At 41.8% G+C, this 27574-nt stretch overlaps 1 protein-coding gene across 5 annotated transcripts in view; it reads left to right on the top strand.

The window, feature by feature from the left end:
- CDC42BPA (CDC42 binding protein kinase alpha) overlaps positions 1–27574 on the top strand; it is a 149993-nt gene that overhangs the window by 82202 nt on the left and 40217 nt on the right. For 3 of the 5 annotated variants that reach the window (XM_075204356.1, XM_075204354.1, XM_075204357.1), the window contains exons 6-16: positions 8770–8863; positions 9867–9905; positions 10377–10577; positions 11190–11438; positions 12010–12089; positions 13565–13731; positions 14521–14637; positions 21727–21860; positions 22888–23130; positions 23968–24078; positions 26835–27082. In XM_075204356.1, coding sequence (XP_075060457.1) covers positions 8770–8863; positions 9867–9905; positions 10377–10577; positions 11190–11438; positions 12010–12089; positions 13565–13731; positions 14521–14637; positions 21727–21860; positions 22888–23130; positions 23968–24078; positions 26835–27082 — 1683 coding nt within the window. The remainder of the gene's footprint in view (positions 1–8769; positions 8864–9866; positions 9906–10376; positions 10578–11189; positions 11439–12009; positions 12090–13564; positions 13732–14520; positions 14638–21726; positions 21861–22887; positions 23131–23967; positions 24079–26834; positions 27083–27574) is intronic. The other 2 variants (XM_075204355.1, XM_075204358.1) reach the window with 1 other exon arrangement.

Raw genomic sequence — 27574 nt, 5'->3', positions numbered from 1 at the left:
TTTCTACTTACTGATAGATTTCAGCCGGTGTCTTGGCTTTCCAGCCCGTTTTGCTCCTCCCTTTCTTCATGTGTTCAATACTTTTTCCCTGTGTCATTTCACAGTATTACACAAAACTTAAATTATGGACATCTATGGTTTGATTTCTTTGCATGTGTGGATTGCAAGGGTTGTTGCTGACATTTGGTGTAAATTTCATTACAATAGCCACATTAAATCTATATTTACTGAGAAAAATGTTGATGTGTTCGATACTTATTTCACCCAATGTAAATAACCCCGGGAACGTGATACCAGCGCACGTCTATCGCAGGGTTTAAGGAACTGTGATTGATCGAAAATGTAGAATTAACGTCTGGTATCAAATTGATTCTGTAATTCGGACAGTTGCTTAAATCATCGTGGAAGTGACCAAGGTTACAATGTCTGAATGTTCATAACACAAGAAACAATTTTTTTGTACAGAAAGTGTGATGGATTCATAGAATACAGTAAAATACTTGAAGACCACATGGGACATAATGCAGTTACTAAGACTTAAATAGAAAACATTAAGAAAGCTCATCCCCATCAAAACACAAAAATGTAAAACTAGGTAAACCTGTAGCTTTTCTTCTTCTGTATAAGTTTGTCGTCTTACGAGTGTTTGTTCACAGCATAGACTGCCTCCGGTGTGTGTGTGTGTGTGTGTGTGTGTGTGTGTGTGTGTGTGTGTGTGTGTGTGTGTGTGTGTGTGTGTGTGTGTGTGTGTGTGTGTGTGTGTGTGTGTGTGTGTGTGTGTGTGTGTGTGTGTGTGTGTGTGTGTGTGTGTGTGTGTGTGTGTGTTATTCGTTTTATTCGTTTTATTAAAACAGATAATTGTTCTCAGGCTGATTTGGAATTATAAAACAGACTTCTGTGCACCAACACCCCTTTACAGAGTAATACGGCAATGAGAAAACAATATTTATGTAATTCTAGAATTACGTTCTCTAGATTTACAAAGTAGTTCCCCCTTTTGGGTGTTGTACACTTGTTATCAAAGTCAGATATGTTCGAACTGATAAAGTTCAATAAATAGAAGGTGTATATTTACTAAACTGCGAGTTTGAAAAAGTGGAGATGTTGCTTATAGCAACCTATCAGATTCCAGCTGTCATTTATTTAGAACATTCTATAAAATGACAGATAGAATATGATTGGTTGCTATAGGCAACATCTCCACTTTTTCAAAGCCGCAGTTTTAGTAAATATACCCCAAAGTGTTTTTTTGTTTTGTTTTTTTCACTTCAAAAACATGAATCGATGTTTCAAATTTTAAAATCAATGTTTTGGTATTTTTGTGTGTTTTGTTTTCCCGCTATTAAGACAAGCGAGCGGCAGTGAGCTGCTCTCCTACTGCAGGACCTTATAGGATTACAGCTGAGCAGGTTGTCTGGGGCAGCTTGTCCTGCAGTGAACTTTTACGCCGACCCGTTTATAATTTACAGCAATCACTTATAACAACATCCAGAGCCTGTGGAGAGCCCCCTTGTTAGGCCACCTCTGCAAGGACCGGTGCGGTCTGAAACTCATTGTTCTGCACCATTGTAGCTGTTGGTTTCTGCATTGTCTCCACTAGGAGGTAGGGTTATTTGTGACCCCCTCGTAGGGTGACGTTAAGGTGTCAGGTAGCTGCTGTCTTAGCAACAGCTGAAAATGCTTCACATTCCGCCTCAGCCTTTTTCCTTCAAAACTTTGCGACAGATGGTACCAACAGATGGACCCCACATTCCTAAGAAGCTTACCAGGCCCGCGCCGTTCCCGGCCGGTAGTGCACCATGCCCAGGCCTCTCTTACAGCTGGACGGGAATTAGCTGGGCTGGTGGTTGTCGTTAGTCTTTAATCTTTGGCTGGCAGCCACAGATCTGTAGTACTGTCATAATCCAGTTTGTGTTCTCTGATAGTGCCAGTGGTATATGTCTAATAACTGGCATTCCTCTCCTCTCACTGAGCATAGGGAACTGTCTCCATCCGACGTCGTCTATCCTGCTTGTGCGGGAGTGTTACCCTGTGTCGTACAGAAGGAGTACATATAGAATAGTGCAGATATTAGGTGCTGGCTGCAAATAAGCAACACAATAATAAATAAATATTTTTACTGATTTTTATCAGTTCTATAATGCCCACGTTTGATGAATGGAAGCTACCATGGTAAGCTGTCTCCAAATGTTCAGTTTTATATAAGACAACAGGGATTTTCTTTTTCTTATTGATCTTTGAATCAACCATATTGCATACTATACTGGAGTGGTCTTTGCATTAATCAGGCTCTTACACTGACTTTTTAAAGCAATATATAATTTGCTTGTTTGTGACACTTGTGTTATCTCACCAGTATTGGCTGCCCCCAGTGGTGATGGTGAGAATTATATGGGAGTGTAATGATTCAATTGAGTGCTGTCCTTCAGCACTGATGTCATATAGCGATGGGTATAAATGATCTATCTGAGAGGCTCTATTTTTGCGAAGCCAACAGCCCAGGTATGTAATATTGCAGTCAGGGGCTGGCTGGCAAATTTTATACCTGGGAGGGGAGGGGGTGGTTTGAGACTCTGTTCAGCAGTCTATTATGAACATATGCCCCCACTCTGCCCAGCAAGCTCCTGATTGGAGCTTTGGATACTTTTTGATGACCTTTAAAGAAAAAGCAAACAAAACAGTTGGTCAATTAGTAGAACCTCTTTGTCTCTGATTATTAGCTGATTGCACTGGTTGAGCCCCAAGTTATGCATTTGTTGAGATTAAATGCCAAACATTTTTATCTATCCAAATGGCAGTATGTGTGTGACCAGATCTTAATGCACATGGACCTCCTCGTCCTCCTCTCCAACATTTAAAAATAAAGAAAAAATGCAAATATACTGCTATAGTATTTCTTTAACCTTGAGACGGAGATGTCAGGCTCCCAAGGCATATCCTCTTCTAGTGATATAATGGCATTTAGTATCACTAGGATTTTATGGCATTTGATTACAGATATGAAGTTTAAAAGGCTTTATGGAAAAAATATGCAGTTGTACAATTGCTGTGACTGCAGAGTCAGAAAACTGCTGCGTGATTGGTACAGACCATCTGGATGGTCCTAACCAGCAGCTATAAATACACACAGTGTTTTCTCAGGCAGCAATTCAAGACTTTGATTTCCATGCTGGGTGCGGGTGACGTGTAAGATCGCTGCAATCGCAGTGCCGGGGTCTGTCCTAACAAAATCTCTGCCGGGGTCGTCCTCCCATCCGAGGGGCCTGCAATCAATTAATTAAACAAAAAAGCAACGTCCTTTACTGTGGAATCATTGTGCTGATACATAGACACATAGTCATCATGTGAAATCTGTGTTTATGGAATTGGGAGATTGTTTCTCGTTAAATACATTAAAGGAGAACTATTATCTACATTCAGGTTTGTAATATATTACATGTTTATTACTGGATATCGTTGGACTTTACAGTTTGTTTTGTTGAAAAAAAAATGTAGATTTCTTATTTTGTGTTTAGCATTTTGTTCTGATCCTTCCTCTAGTACCGGCCTATCCCACAGAGAGGGGCAAATCAAATACCTATGCCGGGTGGACATTTTGGTGCGCAATCAGGCAGTCCGATCGCATGGCGTGGGGCCTGATAATGTGTCCAGTAGATGGACGCACAACTGTCATCTGCCAGTTGGATTTCAGGAAGAAAATAATATTTTTTTATTTGTATTTAAAATATGCTGTGATTCTACCCCTTTCCACAGATTACCTTTTGGTGAAGAATTCTTAGCCACTGACCTTTAAAGTAAACAATGCTACTGATAATTGACTTTAGCGAGGGACACAACTGAACAATTATATTAGAAACATTATCCCCTAAGTGATTACTTGGTCAAGTTCATTTGTATAGAATAGAGTGAAAATGAAATATTTTGAGCATAATCCTCTTTTAGAATCTGTTACAGATCTAGAGACACCTGTAGTCAATCACAAAATGTTACAACATTCACATGGCTAAACCAACCTGTACCCAATCAGAGCATTAGAATGTGCACAAGACTAGACCAACCTCTAGCCAATCAGAGCATTAGTATGTTCACAGTGCTAAACCAACCTGTAGCCAATCAGAGCATTAGTATGTTCACAGTGCTAAACCAACCTGTAGCCAATCAGAGCATTAGAATGTTCACAGTGCTAAACCAACCTGTACCCAATCAGAGCATTAGAATGTTCACAAGACTAGACCAACCTGTACCCAATCAGAGCATTAGAATGTTCACAAGACTAGACCAACCTGTACCCAATCAGAGCATTAGAATGTTCACAAGACTAGACCAACCTGTAGCCAATCGGAGCATTAGTGTGTTCACAGGGCCAGACCAACCTGTAGCCATTCACAGCATTAGAGTGTTCACAGGGCCAGGCCACTGTGTATCTATTAAATAGAACATCAGCTGTTTCATGCAGCCACCATGACCACCAGGAGATTTTTGGATTTTAGTACAACCACCGCTGAAGTTGGAGTCTGCACTGTAGAAATGCTGCAGCTAATAGTAACTGGAGTGACACTGTGCTGTGATTGGTGGGAATTCTGGCTGCTCTCTATCTACCCCCCTCCCCCCTCACAGACACACACACACACACAATAGCCAATCAGAGTCCACAACCTCCAAATGGCTCTTGGAGGAGCATGCAGCATCCTACCAATGACTAGTTGCATGGACGGCAGGTTCAGTGGGCAGATAAGTAATGCTGGTGAAGGATCTCTATATACTGATCAAATAGTGCTGCCCACACATTGCCATAACGTAAGTTATGGCAATGTGAGGACAGCATGGTGGCTCAGTGGATAGCCCTTCTGCTTCACAGCACTGGGGTCATGACTTCTATTTCCATCCAGGGACTTATCTGTGAGGAGTTTGTATGTTCTCCCCGTGTTTGCGTAGGTTTCCTCCGGGTGCTCTGATTTCCTTTCACTCCCCAAAAACATACTGGTTACAAAATTAACACTAGTCTGTGTGTGTATGTTAGGGAATTTAGACTGTAAGCTCCAATGGGGCAGGGACTGATGTGAATGATAAATATTCTCTGTACAGCGCTGCAGAATCGGTTGCGCTATATAAATAAATAGTGATGGGCAGCACGGTGGCCAAGTGGTTAGCACTTCTGCCTCACAGCACTGGGGTCATGAGTTCAATTCCCGACCATGGCCTTATCTGTGTGGAGTTTGTTCTCCCCATGTTTGCGTGGGTTTCCTCCGGGTGCTCCGGTTTCCTCCCACACTCCAAAAACACACTGGTAGGTTAATTGGCTGCTATCAAAATTAACCCTAGTCTCTCTCTCTCTCTCTCTCTCTGTTGACTGTGTGTATATATTAGGGAATTTAGACTGTAAGCTCCAATGGGGCAGGGACTGATGTGAGTGAGTTCTCTGTACAGCGCTGTGGAATCAGTGGCGCTATATAAATAAATGGTGGTGGTGATGATGATGACGAATGTGTGTACTGTGTCTTTAAATTTAGCATCCTTTAATTTCTTCAGCTTGTCTTCAAATCATGAACAACTCTTCAAACAAAGAAAATTCCTATAAAAATCTCCAACACAACATTACGACATCCACAGTGCGAACAGCGGGCATTATATTTTATGAGCATTCATAACATTTCTTCTGGAAACATTTACTTGACCCCAATAAAACACAAGTTAGAGCTGGGCCATAAATCTCCCTTGTTCCAATAGATGTGGCCAACTTACTATGCTGAATTACTGCTTGTTACCCTAGAAGGCTGTATGGTAGACGTAGGACACGGTCACAGGGTTATCATGCCAATCACATGACAAACGACCGTTAGATCCGATATCGCATTAGTGATTTGATTTTATAAACGGACTAAGGCTGGGTACACACTGCAGACTATTTCTCCCGATGTGATATCGGCAACGAGTTTACGAACAGCATAACCATCTGCTGAAAAGATGGTGACTCTTAATGGAGATCTGCCTGCACTGCTGGTCCTGAGCGCATACACACTGGAGAATTGGAACAACATTGTTCCATCATTTATAGGTCACTAGTACACATTTTACAAAAACTTATAGTAGTCTAAATATTTGTTGCAAAATAAATCTTGAACATTCTATCCCTGTCATTCATAATATTAATTTGTGACGTCGTCTGTATCTACATTTACTTAGCGTAGACCATTTATTTCCTTATCCTTGATTAGTAACATATATAAGCTATTTTCATTCTGAATTTATGTTCTATTTTCCCCATATCCTCTTGACACTCATATTGTCTAGGTGCCCAGACGGGCTGTATAATTGATGACTTTGCCACAATGTAATCTGCCGCTGGCAGGATCCTAACCTTGCCTCTGCTTTCCATGGCTGGTGACTGAAATACCCTGCAGTTGGGTATTAGAATAAGCAGTGTGTATCAGATTAGTCACGTGTGTACATAGCTACATACATGATGGGTGTAGAATGGAGGAGCAGAGCTTTCATGTCATTTAATATATATATATATATATATATATATATATATATATATATATATATATATATATATATATATATATATATATATATATATATATATATATATATATATATTAGTTTAAAAAAAATAATAAAAGCTGCAAAAATAATTATAAACTCACCACACAATTCGTTATACAATTGTATAATTGTTAATCATCATTGGTTTCATTATTCTTTTATTGTTTTCATACATCGGAAGCTGTGTGCTCCCCTAATGTCAGATAAGTGTACCATTTAAATAGGTCTTTAGAATTGTCTTTAAGAAGATATTTGGAGTTGCAGTTAGCATTGTTTTGTTGCCTTTTAAGCTGCATTAACACCTCATGGCTGGATTGTTCATTAGCAATTTGTAAAAAATAAATAAATACATAAACAGCATTATTCATTACTGTCAGTTCTGTGAATTTGGATATGAGCATATATAGAATAGTTAATGTTCCAACCTAATGGATTTTTATTTCATAAACACTCACGTTAAGGTAATACGGCTGCAGGGTGACTTTTTTTAGCCTTTTTTGTTTCACTGAAACCAAATAATTCCGTGACCAGGTCCCTTTGTGTCCTCCCCTCCAAACATCTGCTGATACAAGAGCTTTTCCATAGGGAACAGATTCTATAGTGGTGCTGTCGTTGATCCATTATCTGCAAGGGGAGAGCCATCCCCATCTCTAGAATAGTTTGCAATCATTGAAATCTCTGAATGGGTCCAGGGTCATGTGCTCGGTGTCATAGTGCTTGTGAGAAGCTGTCAGTAACTCGTTTTAAATGTCATTGTTTCTACTCTTCATCCTAACGCCGCTGAGTTCTCTTTGCTCCAAACCATCTATCTTTGATTTTATACACATAAGTGACCCTAATTATTGTAGAACTGTGATTTAATGCTGACTTCTGACCTGTACGCAGGGCTCAGTGTCCTGGTTATACACTCGGGGGTGCTTCTCTTATCACGTTTAAAGAGCAGCATCTAAATGTTACAAATTCAAACCCTTTATAGCGGAGAGGATGTCACACAAACAATTTAATCACTCAACTGGTTTTTAAAACGCTCTCAAGTTGAGCTGTGAGTTTTAAACTGAAAGCCCAGCAGCTGAAAAGAAATTGCTGTATAAATTAGATTATTTTAGATCTTCTGAAAATGATAAAAGGCTAGCATGAATAAACACTTGTGTCACACCGGCCTTACAGCGTTTGCAGGGCTTCGGTTAGAAGCCCTGCTGGAGAGGAATACTCTGTCCACTCACAGCCATCACCGTGTTTGTCTAATTTGTTATTGTGAGCTGACACACAGCCGCCAGTCTCTATTATATGGATAGTGAGGGGTACAGCTACATACTGGTCCGACCGTGAGCTGCGCAAACGTGAACACGCGTTAACAGAACACGGTGATGACTGTGAGGGGAGAAACCGGTGGACTGGACACATTATGAAGTTTATGTAGTGCGTGTAGACGGGCTAGGGTGCCTGTTGACTTAACAGTTAAATTGATCGCTGTTTATATTTAATATCTTGGACTTCTGACCTCGTCTTCTCCCTCTTTCCAAAAAAGACCGGTCACTATTTTGTAATATCCTCTTGATGAAGGACCCTAGCTGTCCTATTATTTTGGGGAAGAGACTTTCCTGGAAAAAGGTTGGTAACGCCACCAAAACAAAACCTTTACTTAGCTTTGGGTGGAAGTTATGGAGTTGAAAATATAAAATTAAATGGTATTTACCTTGGATGCACCTTCTGAGAATTTGCGTGGTTTCCCCATGGCGGTAGCGGTCTCTCGCCATTCTCCTCTCTACTCTTACTGCTTGGCCGGTTGTCGATGCCCCTCCCTCTGTAAACTTCCCATTCATGCGTTAAGAGTAGGGAGGAAGGTGGAGTGGCACCTTGCAGCCATCTGTGACCCCAACAGATCTGGCAAACGCTACATCCAGGGTAAGTATAATTTAATAATATATTTTAACGCTTTGCACGCCATCCAAAATTACTGTTTTTATTTTTAGCGGTGGTGTTATTTAAAGGACAACAACACTACAGACTTTTCTTATTTATGCGTTATTGTTGTATATGTTATGAAAGTCTATTGATCCGTGTTTGTATTGTACATGTACAATGTTTGTACTGTACATGTATGTCTTTCAGCTTCTGAATGGTAACATGCTTATAGCAATGTTCTTTGAACTAATAAAGTTCTCTCTTTAATACTCTGTGTTGTTTGGGTATCAATGCCTGTCCGTCTCCCTCTTCCAGGGACATTAAACCGGATAACATCCTTCTAGATATGAATGGCCACATCCGACTGGCGGATTTCGGCTCCTGTCTAAAGCTGATGGAAGATGGAACAGTAAGTTAGCGCTGTGCCCATTTATAATTTGCCTTTTACAGTACTAGATTTCAATGGATGTTTCAACACAACTTTTTGGTGTGAAAACTCCAAAATGTTCCTTGTACAGTTCTAAGTCACTGGGACTTACACATTGTTGTGACAAAACGCCAGTGTTGTCCTTAAATGAAACCAAATTCAGTGGGCGGTTATGTACTAACAAACTGCAAATTTGGCAGCCAGTAATCAGTTGGCTTTGATTGATCGAGTGTTTGTGAAACTGGTTCCGTGCTCAGTGATCACTGTCCAGTCTGGTATGGAGATCGTTTCATTTGGTGCATGTTGACCATGCACACAGGCCGATGGTAGTAACCTTCCGACCACTTACAATAACACGCCCGATAGTTGCCCAGTAGTATCCTTATCGGGGATCGCAGTCATTTCAAGGTCACACGTGAAGATATCATACTGGTTGCCCAATTTCACTTGTGATATCATAGTGTTTGTGGCCATCTTTATAGAATCAATCAATTGTCTAAGGCAGCAATGACTGTGAGATATTACACATTTGTACTTTGTTATTATATAACCCAATATGATCAACAAAATATTGTACATATGTAAAGAAATATGCGGTCAACGGCTGGATATTTGGTCAACATTGAGGAAGTCGATAACATTAGGTTGACAAATGAAATGTCGACAGTATTGTAAGGTTAGGGTTAGGAATGTTATTGTCGACCCTATAATACTGTATACATTTGAATTGTTGTATTGTCAACCTTATAATACTGTCTACATTTCAATTGTTGACCTAATAATACTGTCGGTCATTCTCGACTTTCCAAGCCTGTGTATGTTATTGTGTCGACCATATAAATGTCGATCATGTAACTGTGGAACATACATGTCACACCCATGTACAGATTTACTGCTGTGATCATGTCATTACCTTTTTTTAAAAACAAACAAACATGGACTTAATAAGTAATTAATGATTATTTTATTTATTCTACTTTGCTAGGAACTTGTGGCTTTTTCTCCAATTTGCCTACCTAATGATGTTAGTATTGCTCGTGTTTTTATTCTGTTACCGCTAATGTGGTCATTTTTGTGAGCTTAAAATGTAAAAATTGTTGATAGAATGAAGATGCAAAATGTGACACCCACCTGATAGTGGATTGATATATCAGAGATAAGAGGTCACGTTTGGTGTGAAATCAACTATGAAGCATAATTAGGAGTCATCGGGGGTTGTTTAACGAGCAGATGGTGCATGGATAATTGGCGCACCTTGTCCCCACTGCCTCTGCCTTTGCACACAGAGCACGGTTAGGATCACACCCCAAAAAGTGATGGAAATGTCCGTCTGCTCCGATTGCTTTTGCACGATCATTGTGCCTTGTCTGCGCTTCCAAAATGCACCGGGTGCAAAGGTAAAACTGTAGAGCGAAAGCACAGTACAACTTCCCTGCTAGGTCCCTTCGTTCATGTAAGCCTGTGTATACTGTATTAAGAGATGTCCTCTCTCTAGGTCCAGTCGTCGGTGGCTGTTGGAACGCCAGACTATATATCTCCTGAAATCCTCCAGGCTATGGAAGATGGGAAAGGGAAGTACGGTCCGGAGTGTGACTGGTGGTCGCTGGGCGTCTGCATGTACGAGATGCTGTATGGGGAAACTCCATTCTATGCAGAGTCCTTAGTGGAGACTTATGGGAAAATCATGAACCACAAGGTGAGTACAGTTTTGTCATTGTCTTGTTCTTAAGCAATAAAGTTTCCTTTGTTTTGAAATTAAAAACTGGGACACCCATTATGGGCGGGCTATAAAATACAGCCCATATAAGGTAAAACGGTGACTGCTAACATTTGAATCTTTGGAATTGGAACACTGTATGGGGACTCCGAAAGGGGTCCTGTCACGACGGGAGTGTGGCCATGTAATGTTGGGGCATTCTTTGCTTTGGATGCTAGGGCCTTGCAGGCACCAATCAGGCTGGGGGGGGGGGGTTGGTGGGGAGACATAGACAACAGCTCCTGCTGGTCTGAAGGCAGAGAACAAACAGTTGTCTGAGATAAAGTGCTGGAAAATTGTAGGAGCCATAGTCATCCCAAGGAGCCATAGTCATCCCAAGGAGCCTAAGTGAAATTGATGAAAGGGCAGCCAGGAAAAAATTTGATAGGACATTCGTTAAGCACATTAAATAAAACTAATAATATTTGGGTAAGGTTCCCCATTAATAAATCCTTGCTGCTTACATATAGGGCTAATATCCATTTTAAAAAAAAAAATAATAATTGTATAACACTATCATTTTTGAATTATTATTGTTATCATCTTTTAAAGGAGAGGTTCCAGTTCCCATCTCAGCTAGCCGACGTCTCTGAAAACGCTAAGGATCTAGTAAAGAGGCTGATCTGCAGCCGGGAGCATCGCTTGGGTCAGAACGGAATAGAGGACTTTAAGAATCACCCGTTCTTTGTCGGCATTGACTGGGAAAACATTCGTAACTGTGAAGCACCTTATATCCCGGAAGTCAGCAGCCCGACAGACACGTCCAACTTTGACGTGGATGATGATTGTTTAAAGAACTGTGTAAGTTCCCGTTCTCCTTGTTCTAGAGCAGATCCACACGGTTCTCTTTCTTATATAGCGGCACAAGGTAAGGAAACTATGGGGGATGTAAATGTAAAATATTCTTATTTAAACACCCCCTTTATAATAGTAATATTATTATTAGCATTTGTTTATATGGCGCCACAAGGCGTCCATTCTAAAAATGTCCCTCGTTCCTTCCAGTATAAAGCTCCGCGTAGAGCCATAGTTTCTCCACGTTGGGCCATGTGAGCTCGCCCTGGCACAGCTTCCCGTCTCTATTGCCCGCTCCTATTCCAGTCTATTTATAATAGCAGCCACACCTCCATTAACGGTGGCCTGGAGCACAGGTGCCTACCCCATGTTGTGTAGAAGAGGAGCGGATGATGGAAACTGTCCTTTGTGCAACAAATAAAGAAATGAATAGCCCCCGAAAAGAGGTTGAGCAATCCGGGTATCCCGGTGAATAGAATGGTGCGATGCCCCTGGTAGAACAAATGAAACATCCAAAGGGTTTCTTTATCTATTTCATTTTACCCAGCAGTAATTTAGTTGTTTTTGTGTCTTGTAGGAGACGATGCCTCCGTCAACTCACACGGGATTTTCTGGGCACCATCTCCCGTTTGTTGGGTTCACTTACACAAGTAACTGGTAAGACATCGCAGATTTCCTTGGTTTTATCCTGGGTATATTATGTCGTACAACAAAATGTACTATGAGTAACGTCATTGTGTGTGTTGTGTGGTGGACAGGACTGCAAGATACAGTGTAGATGTAAATATTAAGTATACGTGGCGAAAAAAACCCCACTGTGCCCAACATATACAGTCCTGCAGCCACTTGCCCAACATAGTACTGTCCTGTGCCTTAAACATGAACATTATCTATAATATCGTTTAATAAAGTGCACCCCTCATCTACATACAGGGCTAAACCAATAGAGAATTCCTATCCATTTAGTAGTTATCAGTGATGTTAGGGCTGTTCTGTGGGCTGAACCAATATCCACGAGAGTCCAGCCTATTATATCACTAAGAGCCAGTGACATCACCGCGGTGCCTCACACTTGTCCGTCCTCTTTTTGCATGTGTAGGAAATAGAGTAACGTCCTTATTGTTGGATATATTACCCCTGTGCTCTTTTAAAAATCACAAGTGCAGTTATTATATGGAGCACTTTAAATCACACCTTATATTTCAGCAATCTGTAGATGTGCGTGTTCAGTTCTCAATCCTGTTCATGTTAATCCCCATCCAATGACTGCTTCTGAATGTTTCCCAGGGCAGGTTGCTGAAGTTCTGTTTAACTCTTTGGCACTAAAGGGCTGAAATCCACACAGGAGGTGTCTAACCTGTGTATAATAATAATAATCCAACACACTCTACGTTCTGTCTGTGACCTTCGCCTCTCCTCATCACCTATAACCCCCTCACACTCCCACCTTCAGGATTTGGAACTCCCTGCCTCACCCAATCAGACTCGTCGTCAACCTCGAATCTCTCAAATGCTCCCTCAAAACCCACCTTTGCACACCTACCTACCTGGTCCATCCAAAGACAACTCCCTCCTCACGCTCCACCTGCCCCTTTCACTCCACCTCTATCGTCTCCGTTACAACCCTAATCCCCTTGAATGTTATCTCACAAGTTTGTCCCTGTCTACCTTCTAGCCATTGATCCACCAGTATATCTGCTAAACATTTTTCCTTGTGTAATATCATCGTCCTCTCCCAAAAATGTCTAGAAATCATAGAGACACCTCATGTGTAAAGAGGTATTGCCAAGTGAGACCTGTCTGATGTGCAGGGCTCTTGTAGTCCCAGTAGGACCGATAGTAACAGCAAAATTGCCCTTTTTTTAAAAACCTCAGAACAGAAAAACTGTCTCCACTATTGCTGCAATATTTACATCCCGGGAACACCCAACGTTTCAAATTTTACCAGCTACAAACAAAACTTTGGTGTAGAGGTACAATTATTATTTTTCCAACTACCCTCCATCCAATTAATTTGATTTTATGGCTAAAAAATATTTTCCTTGTGCTGTGCTCAGTTCTTTAATGGTAGTTTGCTTCATATTGTTACATAGAATTGATACCTATTTAGTGAATTCCTTGTGTTTCCTCAGTGTACTTTCAGATACGAGTTCACTGCGAGATGCGTCGGGCACGTCCAGTACGGACCTAGACGCCAATGTTCAGCGGACGTTAGAAGACAGCTTAGCGACAGAGGCGTACGAGAGGAGGATACGACGCCTTGAGCAGGAAAAGGTGGAACTGAGCAGGAAACTGCAAGGTATAGTGAGCCCGGTCTCTTGTCTTTAAAGGCATTTCACCTTCTTAAAATGTATTTCCTCCATTGTGTAATAGTACATGGGATTGTATATGTTAGATATGGCTTTATAGTACCCTTCAGATCCACAGTTACGGAGTCCTGCTCTTTGTCATATCACGAGACTGAGCATATGGCTCTCTACTGAATGGTGAGCTCTTCAAGAACCGTTTATAAAAGCTCCATTATTGGTTGTTAAAGGGTCCAGAAGCCTAAAATTGACTCTGAAAAGACACCGTTTATAATTACATGTCTGAAACTCCCCGTATCAGAGTTTGTAGCTGTGCCTACTTTTGTTACTGACCAGCAGATCCTTCCTGTAATCCATTTATATACATCTTTATCCTACAGTTCGGTAGGATTCCCACATACAACCCAGGCTCTCTCTGATATCTCCAGTTTTGCCAATGTTTTATCTATGTCCCTGCAAAGTTTTTGGCAGATACAGACTTGAATGTTTCATTTTGAGGAGGGTATTATGCTAGTTTCACCTGCAGGTGTCACTGTTGCTACTGTTTTCTGTGTCGGTGGTTTAGTCGTTGACTAAGGATCTTAGTAGGCAGTGATACCTGACAGCTTTAGTATGTTGATACCACTGGCACATACAGAATACAAGGGATAACACTATGCAGTTTTTTTGATGGAACATTATAGGAGTCAGTGTGAATAATGAAGGTCTCTATGTAGATCTACTCTTGAATTATACAGACTTTGCACCCATTCTCCCTATTAATCATATGTTATTCCCTTTAGAATCCACGCAGACTGTTCAGGCTCTTCAGTATTCTGCAGTAGACGGTCCCATCACGGCAAACAAAGACTTGGAAATCAAGTCTTTGAGGGATGAAATAGACCAGCTGAAATCACAAGGTACATTCTCTCTTTCTATTTATAAAGAAATTGGTAGTGGTAGAACTTTTAGCCTATATTACTGCAAATGTTGAATATTTATTATAGCGGGTTTTTTTTCCACCTTAAACGATCTGCCGCTTTTATTGCATTATGTTTCTGTGTTTTTCATGAATGTCTTTATATCTCCCAGGCAGACTTGCATATATATTGATAGTTGTGCTCTGCAGCTGGGTCATGTGACCACAAAAACATCAGTCAGAATGGTATGATGTACTTGGTGATAAACACAGAAGGACATCAGTAAGATAAGGCTACGTGTTGGGTAAAATTAACAGGAGGTTTTGCCAGCTGTTTGCATTTTAGGGCTGCATTTAAAAAAAATGCCACTAATAAAGTGATACAGCAATCTCTGGTGAATTTATTTATGGTGGCTAAGATCTGCATGGCTGGGCTACGGCTTGTGGCCCCACTAGTCCGACGATTCATAACTGGATTAAATTGGTCAACAAAACAATAGGACACACGTGAGATTTGTATGTACTAGTAGGATACCTTACCAAGATTTTTGAAACTAAATGGTGCAGGTTGGTTTCTCTCCTTATGCTTTGTGCTCCGTGTAGAAATTGATTGTGGATGACTGATGTCAGGTGACGCATATCGCGTGGTCTTCAAAAATATTGTTACTGATCACATGTATTCCATGTTTGTTTGTAAGCGCTTACGCTTTCTGATTTTACATTTCCACAACTCCCGCTCAACATATTTGTACTGAACAGTATGCGGTGAATGTTATGATTGGATCTGATTTTGTTTTTTTCGCAGCCAATTTGCAGGCTGTAATGTTTGTATTGTTCTGTTCAAAAATACCAATAAAATGACTTGCTTAAAAAGAAAATGTACCGGGAGATGGCATGTACAGACCAGTAAATGTACAGTGGTCTAGATGGTTTCATTTGATTTCTAGATGTAGTAATATTCCGGGAAAACGCACGTTCCTAAAAATAATTTGCGGCTGACGGTTTCTTTTAGGTTAGTGTTATTAATTGTTATTGCGTGCACGGTTTGCTTAGTGTGCGCAGAAGATGTTCCCTGCAGTCTGGAATCTCTAGATCGCAGGATGTGTGTCAAGTCTCTGGGTATTCACACAAGACCTGGTTTTATTTTACTAGCTCAGCAGGGGGGGAAGATACTTAGATATTGAAAAAAATCATTCAGTGTATGAAATGTCGACAAAATGCTATTTTGGAGCTCAGCCAACAAGGCACAACAAGACCATCATCAATGTCTTCTCTACATATGTAACATGCACTGTGAGGCCTCTCGTTGTCAGACAGTCTGTGGATCTATATGTTCACAATTAACAGGTTCAATGAATTGAAAGAGAAAATAAATTATTGCAGACAGTAAAAGGTGTTTGTTTGGCTACATATACGTACCCATCTGTTAAGGCATTTTCCCACATTTGGGAAAAGATTTGGATTAGCAACATTGAATTTAAAGGGCAGCCCCAGACTCTTCACTCATACGGAGAATCGAGAGCTTGAGAATTTTGTCTGAACATTTCCTGCTATAATAGGCCATGGTAGAACGCTATTAATATGTGCAATGCGTTTGATAAGCAGTCGTGGGTCAAATCCTTCCACTTCCCAGAATCCTCTTCTTCAGAGCACTTATGGCACAGGCCAACCTGTCTCTTAGAAGAATAGAAAACAAAGTAAGATATCGCACAGTCCTAGTGGGTACTATATCATCATCTAAACCAAGAATTAGTGATGATAGAAACCGGGCTTGAATTGCGTAGCTTGACTGTAAGAAAACGGATAAAATGATTGGGGAAAGAGTAGGTTGACTGTGACTGGTCAAAAGCTCCCAAATTACTTTCCAACTGGATATAACTAAGGGTCTTGATTTGAAAGGAGATAAATATATCAGTATTAGGTTTATATCAGGGTGTAGTGGGGAAGGAGCTGTGTCAGTGTAGAGATCTGCTCTGATACAGACATCTGTGTTTCGTTATCAGAGTTTGGGAATTCCTTGGTTTCACAGGTGGTGATAAGAGAAACCATTTACTTTACTTATTGCCAGCATGTCTCCTGCCCTCAGCCAGGAAGGGTTATATGGGAGATTCTCCATGTGTAGTGTTTAATGAGTGTGGAAAGTCATTCTCTGATATAATGAATATAAAATATTATATAATTGGTTTTATTAGATAAGAATGAGGGACATGGGGCAGAACAGTTCTCTTTAATTTTACTTGATTCTCCACTTGTCTTTAGATTTTTGTAGTATTGCTAGCCTCGGCCACAATGCCAGTGGCACTGCCCACCTTTGTTGTACTGGGCCGCCCTCCCTCTGGCACTGCCTGCCTGGGTGGCACTCCCTCTGGCACTGCCTGCCTGTGGCACTCCCTCTGGCACTGCCTGCCGGTGGCACTCCCTCTGGCACTGCCTGCCTGGGTGGCACTCCCTCTGGCACTGCCTGCCTGGGTGGCACTCCCTCTGGCACTGCCTGCCTGGGTGGCACTCCCTCTGGCACTGCCTGCCTGGGTGGCACTCCCTCTGGCACTGCCTGCCTGGGTGGCACTCCCTCTGGCACTGCCTGCCTGGGTGGCACTCCCTCTGGCACTGCCTGCCTGGGTGGCACTCCCTCTGGCACTGCCTGCCTGTGGCACTCCCTCTGGCACTGCCTGCCTGGGTGGCACTGCCCGCCTGGCCGGCACTCCTGTTGGCACTTCCTCTGGCACTGCCTGCCTGTGGCACTCCCTGTGGCACTGCCCGCCTGGGTGGCACTCCCCGTGGCACTGCCGGCCTGGTCCGCAATGCCAGTGGCACTGCCGGCCTGGTCCGCAATGCCAGTGGCACTGTGCCCGCTTCCGCTATACTGTGCAATCTTCCAGCACTCCAGATGTTAAAATAACTGAGCAGAAACCAGTAGAGAATATAGTGATACAATAACTGAGCACTTACACGGCAACCCGTCTGAACTCCAATTATATATTAACTGCTGCTAGTTGAGATTTCTTCGCAGTGAGTCACAAAGATGACTATAAAACAAGATCTCCTTTAGGCATGTGTTTCCAATACACCAGGAGAGAGGAACAGTTCTGTTGTTTCAGTAACACAGGAGAAAATCTTTAGGAATCCCGCACTGTGCCAGTTATGTGAACGATAACAGCAGAGAGCGGTTCAGACACAGAGAACAGATTCGGCTGAGTGGAATGACATGTAAACGTTTCTTCAGGCCGTACAGACAGCCCTCCGGACTCTCTACCATCGCCAGTCACTGCTGCCTCTCCCTGTGCGACAAGCTGGTCATTGGACAGTGGTCGGCATAGTACTGAGTTCTCACTGCCAGGGGCCGGGGGGCATCTGTCCCCCTTACCGGTCCTATAGTGGGCTACCATGGACTGGGTCACTGGGCTACCTGCATATTTTTCCTTTAAAATGTTCCTAATTGGCTGCTGAGGCGAGTGTCGTTCTCCGGGCTAAAATTTGCCAGCCAGCCCTTGCTCACTTCCGATCTATTCTTGTCACATTTGAGAATAATTAGCCACCCTGGGCCAAATTCCAGACACACTCATATTTATTGCTCTGCCAATTCCCTCTTTTTTCCATATCGTTCAGTCATTAAACACGCATGTGCTCAACAAGTTAGGTCCAAGTTCCTTGAACTGCGCTGATGTTTAATCCTGTACAACAAACTCATTAGTAGACAAGACAGTAGAGCCAAAGCCTCTGTGTGACAATCCGTGTCTCAGGGGAAGAAGCAAGAGGTTACACAGAGCGTACTTGTCGTATTGCCATTTCCCAGAACCCTCTTCTTCAGTTCAGCTAGTTATTTACATGAACACCATGCCTAAGATTCCTGTGCTGAAGTTATAGTTGACGTTGGCTTGACAACAGAAAAGAAAGATAATTAGTTTTAAAAGTAAAAAAAAAAAAAGTTTTATTTTGTTTCATATGATGAATAAAAGAAAAGTTTTTGATCGACTATCCAGCTTCATTAAAGACGCCATTTCATACTGGATTCACTATTTATGTATCACAAGTGGCTATTATTTACTGCATAAAGGATACATTGTATAAGGGAGCACACATGCAAGTAATAAGATTTTGGGCCATTGCCTGATATCCAAATAGCCACAAGCATCACTGAATCACAGACTGTTAACCAGGGGTCGGCACCCCAAAGCTATTCCAGACCCTGGTTTATTTTACAAAGGAATTACCTTTTCCTGAGGAAAACAAACGACAAAGTTCACTTTTATCCTGTTTTTTAAAGGAACGGTTGTTTTTCCCTTTTGTTAATACTGAATGGAAGAGGCATATGGTCCTAATTTTAGCACGTAATCTGTATATAAACACCCACACCTGCGTCTACTTCCTCCTGCATGTGCTGGAATGTTTCGCCCCAGACACCGCACGAGTTATGTGATGCAGAGAGTGATAACAGCCTGCTACCGGATCAGATACACCACCAGCACCCACATATATCCCAAAGCTGCCATATCCTGGCTTTACCAGATGCAGCTTACACCAGAGGATTTGTATTACATTAAAGTGCACTTGTCACCTACTCACGGTGGAGGCTGCCATTTATTGTGCTGAATATACATGACGCAACCTAACAATTCACTAGGAACAAGTGACGTCACTCTGTGAGAATACCCGAGCAGTAATTCGCTAAGTGACATTACAGTTTGTGTGTGTTAGGGAATTTAGACTGTAAGCTCTATTGGGACAGGGGCTGATGTGAGCGAGTTCTCTGTACAGCGCTGTGGAATTAGTGGCGCTATATAAATAAATAATGATATTAGTTAGAGAGGACGACCGGAGGAGAAGAGATTCCTGTCTTCTGTGTACAATCTAATGGTTATATTGTTCTGTATGTGAAGAATCAGGGGTGGGAGGTGAACGTAAACCTAAATATTTGCCTACAAATAGTAGTGCATGAATTCATTGATAAATTAACGTTTAAAGAACTAAAAACGATGGTTCCCTTTTCCCTGGGTTTGGGAAATTTAGTTTTCTTTTAAAAACTTTTTTTAATCCAACTATTTAAGAGTCCAAATTAAGGTCCAATAAAAATTGTGAGTTAAAGAAAACTCCGGACTGCAAAATAAGAGTCAACTGGGAGGATGATATTCTTCTGAGCAGCAATTATTCTGACACGCCTCTAGCTCAGTCCGTGTAGTGTGCATGTTGTATGTGACGTCAGACAGCATAGGGGGGATTGGGGCGTGTAACTGTGTGCAGATGGTCAGACATTCCTGGTATTCTGTAGGGGCCAGTTACCCGTCATTCCCACATACAACCTGCTTGTTGTACTTACTACATCACATAAAGATTACAGTGAGAGACATCTGCTCATTGCTCACTCTGCAAAGATGGGACGATTGATATATAGACAGAAATAGATTTATATAGGTAGGTGGGTGATCCGTATACACACTCAGAGGGTGACAGGTGTTGTCTTGTCGCCATGTCAACTCCGTGTCATTTTATACACACCAATGAGTTTTAGAAGCCCCAGTGCCAATACCCACTTGTACAGATGCGCTGGGGGTGACCTGCATGCACTCTACACAGAGTTGAGAGGTGATGAAATAAGGTGATTGCTACATACACTCTACCAGAGAGTGTATCTAACAAGCTGAAACAGCCAATTAGTACTTTTATTTTCTTAGTGTCTTATTATGTAAACACATAAAGCCCATACAGGTGGACCTAAACCTGTAACAGCATAAGTACGACTTTTATGAGCGACTTATTTCTGTGATGCCGTTGTCTGAGCAGGGCACAAATACCAAGTTAAAAGGTCTTGGTCTGTAGATTTTCAGAAAAAATATTTGCATCATTTCAGAGTTAATTCTCAAAATGTCCACCTGCCAATGCATTATCATTGTCCTCTGGGAAATCTGACACCTGTGCACCTGCTGGGTGACCTGGAACAGGTGACCTGCTGGGTGGTCTGGAAACTGTGACAGTTATTTGCAGCCACAGATATCAGCGTTAATGAAATTTGTTTACAAAAAGGGAGGGAAAAGACCGCACCAAGTGAGTCCATATATTTCCTGTCAAATGTATGTTACAATCTAGCTTTTATAGCACTGAGTACATTTCGAGGATAGGTGCGCCCAATCATTAAATTGCTGTAGAACACATTAAGAAAGAGGAGAAAGAATGACCTTTGGGGCACTCAATTGGACCAGTGAATTGCTAAATTTGATAACCAAATTCTGCTAAATATATCTTTATTGATTTATCATTAAAACTCACTAGTAGCGAAATATAAAAAGTGCATAATGGATCACACATGAATTGAAAGTAAACTGATAAAATAAAATAGACAATGTTAATTGTCTAGCCGCGATACTGCTGTCAATAACTTATTAAAACATGGTTTGGTTGTCATGAACACATTTCATAAATTTTATTTCAATAGTTAATAGAGTTCACTTAACACATTACATGAGATTTCTTTCAATAACTGATTGGAGTTCACTTAGTTACTTTCTAGTTAAATTCTCGCTATACCATACATACAAGTAGAAGTGGTTGACTGGGGGCTAATGTTATTAACTAGACAGTAACTAAGTGAACTCCAATCAGTTATTGAAAGAAATCTCATGTAATGTGTTAAGTGAACTCTATTAACTATTGAAATAAAATGTATGAAATGTGTTCATGACAACCAAACCGTGTTTTAATAAGTTATTGACAGCAGTATCGTAGCTAGATAATTAACAGATATCAGCGCGTCTTGCGGGGACCATGCCCAGTAATGTAACTTTGATGGAAGAACTTATACATATATTGTGTGTGTGTATAAGGAAATTCTTTAGTTCCTTTAATATAGTGATTGATAATATAGTTATTTATTCATTATACTCCGTTGTTAAACTATGTAATGTAGTGTATAAAAAAAGTTATTGAATGCTGTTGTTAATAGTTTATCAGTTACTACCAGGTGAGCCTCAGAAGCCAGTAAAATGTTCCAGAAAAGAGAAGTTGCTAGTAATTTGTAGGCTGTCTGCTCTGTGCGTAGGTGACCGGTACATAGGTTACGTCTGAGCCTTATGTAAGTGATGTGTGTTTCTCCTCCTAGGTGTCGGGCAGCTCAGTCAGCAGCTGGAGAAGAGCGCCGCAACTCAACAGGATTTTGAGGATTTCTCAAGACAAATCAAGACCTTTGAAAAACAGATGAAAATACTGAAGCAGGAGAAGGAGGATCTGAGTAAGGTGAGAGCTCTCCACCTATAATACCTACGGTGACCATAACAGAGCAGCCAATGTCATAAAGCTTCTTACAGTTTACTTATCCCCCCTTACTCGGGGCTGGCGCTACGCGAACCTCAGCGATTGCTTAGGCTGCCAATGGTTAGGGGTCGCCAAAAACACTGAATGAGTAACATAATTTAATTTGTCCATTGGTCTCAGTGCCCCCCCATATGGAGCCCGGGCTGCAGCCAGCAGCTTCTTACATGTCAATCTGCTGCTCCTCTGTCTGTGATTGGCTGGGAGTGCGGCGCTTATTTATGATGTCACATCCCACCACCACACTCCCAGTCTGAGAAGCAGAGCTAAGGTAATGAGCAGCAGGGGTGCGGGTACAACGCCCGAGGGGAAGGGGCGTGGGGATGGTGGCGACATTTATTTTACTCTATATAAAACACTGTATTCATATTTGTAAAAATAAAAGATTTTTGGTTTATATATTTTCAATACTTTTTTAAGCTGACCCTCTTATTAGACATAATGGACAGGATTTTGCACACAGTTATATAATGTTCATCTGCTAACTGGGCTTACTGACAGGGCAAATAATGATCCAGTGAGGGCCAATAATGATCCAGTGTTTTTATCCTGGCAGTTGTCCAATATAAGGTCATGTGCACATTTATTTTGGGATAATTTAGTACAGGGGTGGGCAAACCAGTCCTCAAGGGCCATAAACAGTTCATGTTTTTAGGATTTCTGTCTGTAGAAACAGCTGGGATAATTACTGACCCAGCCAAATAGATTAACTCAGCTGTGCATGATTAAAGAAATCCTAAAAACATGAACTGTTTATTGCCCTTGAGGACTGGTTTGCCCACCCCTGATTTAGTATATACTGTATTAAAGTTCAATATATTTATTCAGACATTTTTGGGGTTGAATCTGGTGCATGCTGGGAATGGAAGTAGGACATCTTTTGGGGTGCACTGGATATGTGGCTGCTGCTCACTTCAGATTTAATGCCACTCATATTGACCATGTCTTTCAGGACCTGACTGAGTCTAACGAGAAGTTAAAGTCCCAAACCAAAGAGCTGAAGGACACCCAGAGTCAGCAGAAGCAGACCATTCAGGAGATGAAGGAGATGAACGAGCGCCTCACCGAACTCCGCTCTCACAAGCAAAAGTTTGTGCGTCAGCTCCGCGACAAGGAGGAGGAAATGGAGAGTGTGGCGCAGAAGGTGGAAGCATTGCGGCAAGAACTGCGCAGGGCGGAAAGGGCCAAGAAGGAGGTGGGTGGAAAACGCACAAATGATTGTTTTGCCTTTTGGTGGCGAAATTGGCCATAGGTGTGTGTGTGTGATTGTCCAACAGTCCATGTGTAACGGAGGGCTTGCACTCTTCATGTCCTACAAGTCTTGTATAATTGATGGACTGTGCTCCCCATGTCCATAAGTCGGTGTATAATTGATGGACTGTGCTCTCCATGTCCATAAGTAGTTGTATAATTGGTGGACTGTGCTCTTCATGTCCATCAGTCGTTGTATACTTGATGGACTGTGCTCTCCATGTCCATCAGTCGTTGTATAATTGTTGGACTGTGCTCTCCATGTCCATCAGTCGTTGTATAATTGTTGGACTGTGCTCTCCATGTCCATCAGTCATTGTATAATTGTTGGACTGTGCTCTCCATGTCCATCAGTCATTGTATAATTGGTGGACTGTGCTCTCCATGTCCATCAGTCGTTGTATAATTGGTGGACTGTGCTCTCCATGTCCATCAGTCGTTGTATAATTGGTGGACTGTGCTCTCCATGTCCATCAGTCGTTGTATAATTGGTGGACTGTACTCGCGATATCCAACAGTCCTTGTGTAACGGAGGGACTGTACTTTCCTTTTACAACAGTCTTGGTATAATAAAGACATGGTACTCTCCATATCTCCCATTTCATTTACACCAATGGTCTGTATAGTCCATCTATCCAGGTTCTTATATAAGAGAATGACTGTACTCTTTACATGGCAGAGTTCTTGTGTCACAGAGGGACTGTAATCTAGACATCTCCCGTTCTGTTTTACAACACAGAACTGGAAGGGACTAATTAGCGTTTTCACACATTTCTTTCAGATTGAAGCTCAGGCTGAAGCCGCATCGGCTGAAGCGTCGAAGGACCGGAAACTGCGAGAGCGGAGCGAGCAATATGCAAAGCAATTGGAGAGTGAGCTGGGGGGACTGAAAGTAAGTCAGAGTCTTTATCACAAATGCAGCTTATATCCCAGGAATGTCTTCCTGTGTGCTCTTGGCTTGTGGTTGAATGTAATGGTGGTCAGGGAGTAAGTTTAGCTATCAGGTACCTGATATGATTCATGTGGATGGACTGCGGTGCGATCCCCCAGAAGTGCTATAAGTCCATGCATGGCAGAACTTACATAATATCCATCGCTGTCCGCAAAATCTTTTGCGATACAGGGAGTATAGGCAGATCGGGGAACACTATGGTGTCAGTGGTTGAACATTTCTGGAATATCACTCAGGGACCAAATATCTGGTGCTCGTTTTAGTTTTGAAAACAATAAGTGATACTTCCCTACTGAAAGAGAGGAAATACCGGTGTTATTGTTAACAAATTGCGCGCCCAGCATCTGTCCGTGCATCTACACTGAACAGGTGCAGCAGTAAAGTTTTTATATGGAGATAAACCCTTTGTAGTAACAGTACCGGCTCGGCTGGTTCCTCAGGAGTCTAATTCAGACCATCTGAGGAGTCTGCGGGGGGAGAGATCATTATTGTGTTCTCTGCACACTGTCACCTCTGTACGCTACACATAAATACAGCATACGGATTAATAAGTACACAATGGATTAACGTATGCCTGCCACTCATGCTGGGTGTGTACGCCACTAACTAGGAACTTATGCAAAGATAATTATAAACATTTTACTTTATAATAATTTTTTATGGAAGAGTATATTTGCCGCTCCCCCCCCACACTACACTTCCACACCCCACCAAATGAGAAAACGCACTGATTGAAAACTTAAAAGGAATTTCCAGTTTCACTATTGTATCCTTTGGCAGGATGCTGCTTAATAGGGACATAAATATTGGTTCAGCCAACAAAATGGCCGCCCACACTGTGTGCAGGAGACGAAAACCCTGTAATCCTCACGCTGTTAATATGTTCAGGGACATTGAAGGAACAGTAACAACGTCTGTCATTGGTCAGCTGTTTGCTGAGTGTTTTGTCACTTGCTGTGTGTAGGCTGAATCGATATTCATAATATAGCATCATGCCACGTTGCTGGGAATTAGTGATATTACAGAAGCAGAACTTCTTAATGCATCAATATATCCTGAGGTTCATTAAATTTAGTGGCATTCTCATGTATTCAGCAAAATGGCTGCCTCCACTGTGTCTAGACGACAGACACACTTTGAGAGATGCAGAGTATATTGTACCGGAAGCTCATGCAGAGATGTTAATGAGCTAGTTTTTCTTAATATATATATAGAAGCACAAGGCTAGTGTCACCTCATATAAATGCCTACATGTGTTGCCCGTAACATGTCTTGTTGATGAAATTGCCATCTTCCCACTGCCACCCACCTCATTAATATTCAAATTACAGCAGGCCTAAGCTAATTGGTATGCAAATGAGTCAGCTCACAGTCTGGCTTATGACAGGAATCTCCATCCCTCTCACATAGGACTGACGTGATGTCTGCTCTAATAATGTCCTTTCATTTACCTGATTCAGTCACCGCTGATAGAACTGTTCTGTAATACCAAACATTTGCATTTGTGGTTTGAGAATACAATGGGCAGTGAGCTTAGTGTCCGGTAATGGTGATCCTAAGAGGTATTCTAAGACCTCTCACATAGCTCTTGTGTCAGGAGAGCTGCACACGTTACCTGAGGTCAGACGTGGCCGTGTGAACGTTTCTGGTCACAACAGTTACCCACGAGGGACTTCTTATACTCTCATAACCTGCCCAGACACATATTTAGCTGGTTTACCCTATGATTGACCTACCTCATAGGTCACAGATTGGGCCACACACATTAAGGGATTTTGTCAAATATAGCACAGTTTTAAAGTAATTTATTTTTAATGTAAAAACTATTATAAAGAAAGTGTTTATTTACAAACATTAAATATGCATTTTTTTGTCAGCAAAATTGTATAAATGTCAAAAATTGTGGTGAGATCGTTGAACAGTATGTTCTGAAAAACACAGTGTGGCTGGGTAGGATGAAGGGGTTAACAGCAAGGGTGATAGTCCCTTCCTTATGTTCATTTTAAGGCCCAGTAAGGAGGGGGTCACTAAGATAGAGTGTAGTATGTTTACTCACTCTGTACTACTGTTCTATATAGTACCTTTACTCCCAACCCTTCTCACTCTTGTTCCTTTGTTTGTGTTTGGTGTTCCCGCATTTGAGTCAAGTAAAGTTGCTGGCAAATTATACGCCTGTTTCTGGAGTCCTGACTCAACACCTACCCTTCACAAGTTGGTGTTAGAAGTGGGATTTGAGTCCTGACACTTAGTACTCGAGTGCCATCATGAAGGACCTGGTTCAGCAGTTAGCTAATTTTGCTCTTTAAAGAGTTACAAGACTGGAGCTTGTGATATCAATATCCTGGAGAAACATTGTCTTGCCACAGAATGTTCCGATGAGGACCTCCGTTTTCATCTCTGGGGGTTTATTTTGTTGTAATCACTGAGCATAACCCCTATCCGTCATGCAGGATGCCAATTCTTACTTGGCAAGGTAGTAGCTGATGCTTCAGCCCTTTTCTGATCAGCCTCATGACCATCCAGGACACCATAATGCAGATTGTATCTGCCCCAGGGCAGGAGTGCCACATGACCCCATCTTAAACTAGGCCCATCCCCTACAATGCACAATTACTGTAACTAAAAATATTACAGGTATATAACAAGGGTGACCGTTTTGCTACTGGAAATTAAACATTATCTTACTTGTCTCCTAGCAAAAACATGTTGGCCGCTCTGCGGGATTCAGCAGCTCAGCGCAACAACAAGAGGTCAACAAGTTGAAGACCGACCTAGAGAAGAAGAGCGTGTTCTACGAGGAGGAGATGTCCAAGCGGGAGGCGCTGCACGCCTCCGAGATTAAGAACCTGAAGAAGGAGCTACGCGATGCAGAGAGCCAACAGCTCACCCTCAAGAAAGAGATCATGATCCTGAAGGACAAGCTGGAGAAAACCCGCAGAGAGAGGTAATGGCTGAGCCAGGAGATACTTCTCTGATATGTCCCCATCTAGTTTAGTCTCGCTGTATTGTGAGAACATTGGTATTCCCATTTCTGAGAGGTACTGTTGTTGTTACTGGGCAGTGCCAATGCAGTGTTGTGTTATTGTTTTCATGATCAGTTGGATGCTAGGTGGCACTGTTGTGGGCAATATTATTATTGGGTGTATTTCACTAGGGTCTGAGCACCTATTGTTATCGTGTGTATTAGGGAATTTAGACTGTAAGCTCCAATGGGGCAGGAACAGTGAATGACAAATATTCTCTATACAGCGCTGTGGAATTGGTTGCGATATGTAAATGATGATGAATGATGATTGGTACAGGAAGATTGTGGTGCCAAGTGCACCTCTATATGAAGCAACGCTCATTCACCCTACTTGTTCTGACCTTTTTTATTGATGCATGGTTCGTTTTGGGGAAGATGTAACCAACCAGCAATTTTCCAGTTGTGGAAGTA

The sequence above is a fragment of the Mixophyes fleayi genome, chromosome 3 (assembly GCF_038048845.1).
Source record: "Mixophyes fleayi isolate aMixFle1 chromosome 3, aMixFle1.hap1, whole genome shotgun sequence".
Classification (NCBI taxonomy): Eukaryota; Metazoa; Chordata; class Amphibia; order Anura; family Limnodynastidae; genus Mixophyes; species Mixophyes fleayi.
Note: the sequence above shows the minus strand (reverse complement) of the source record. Positions and strands in the feature narration are given on the sequence as shown.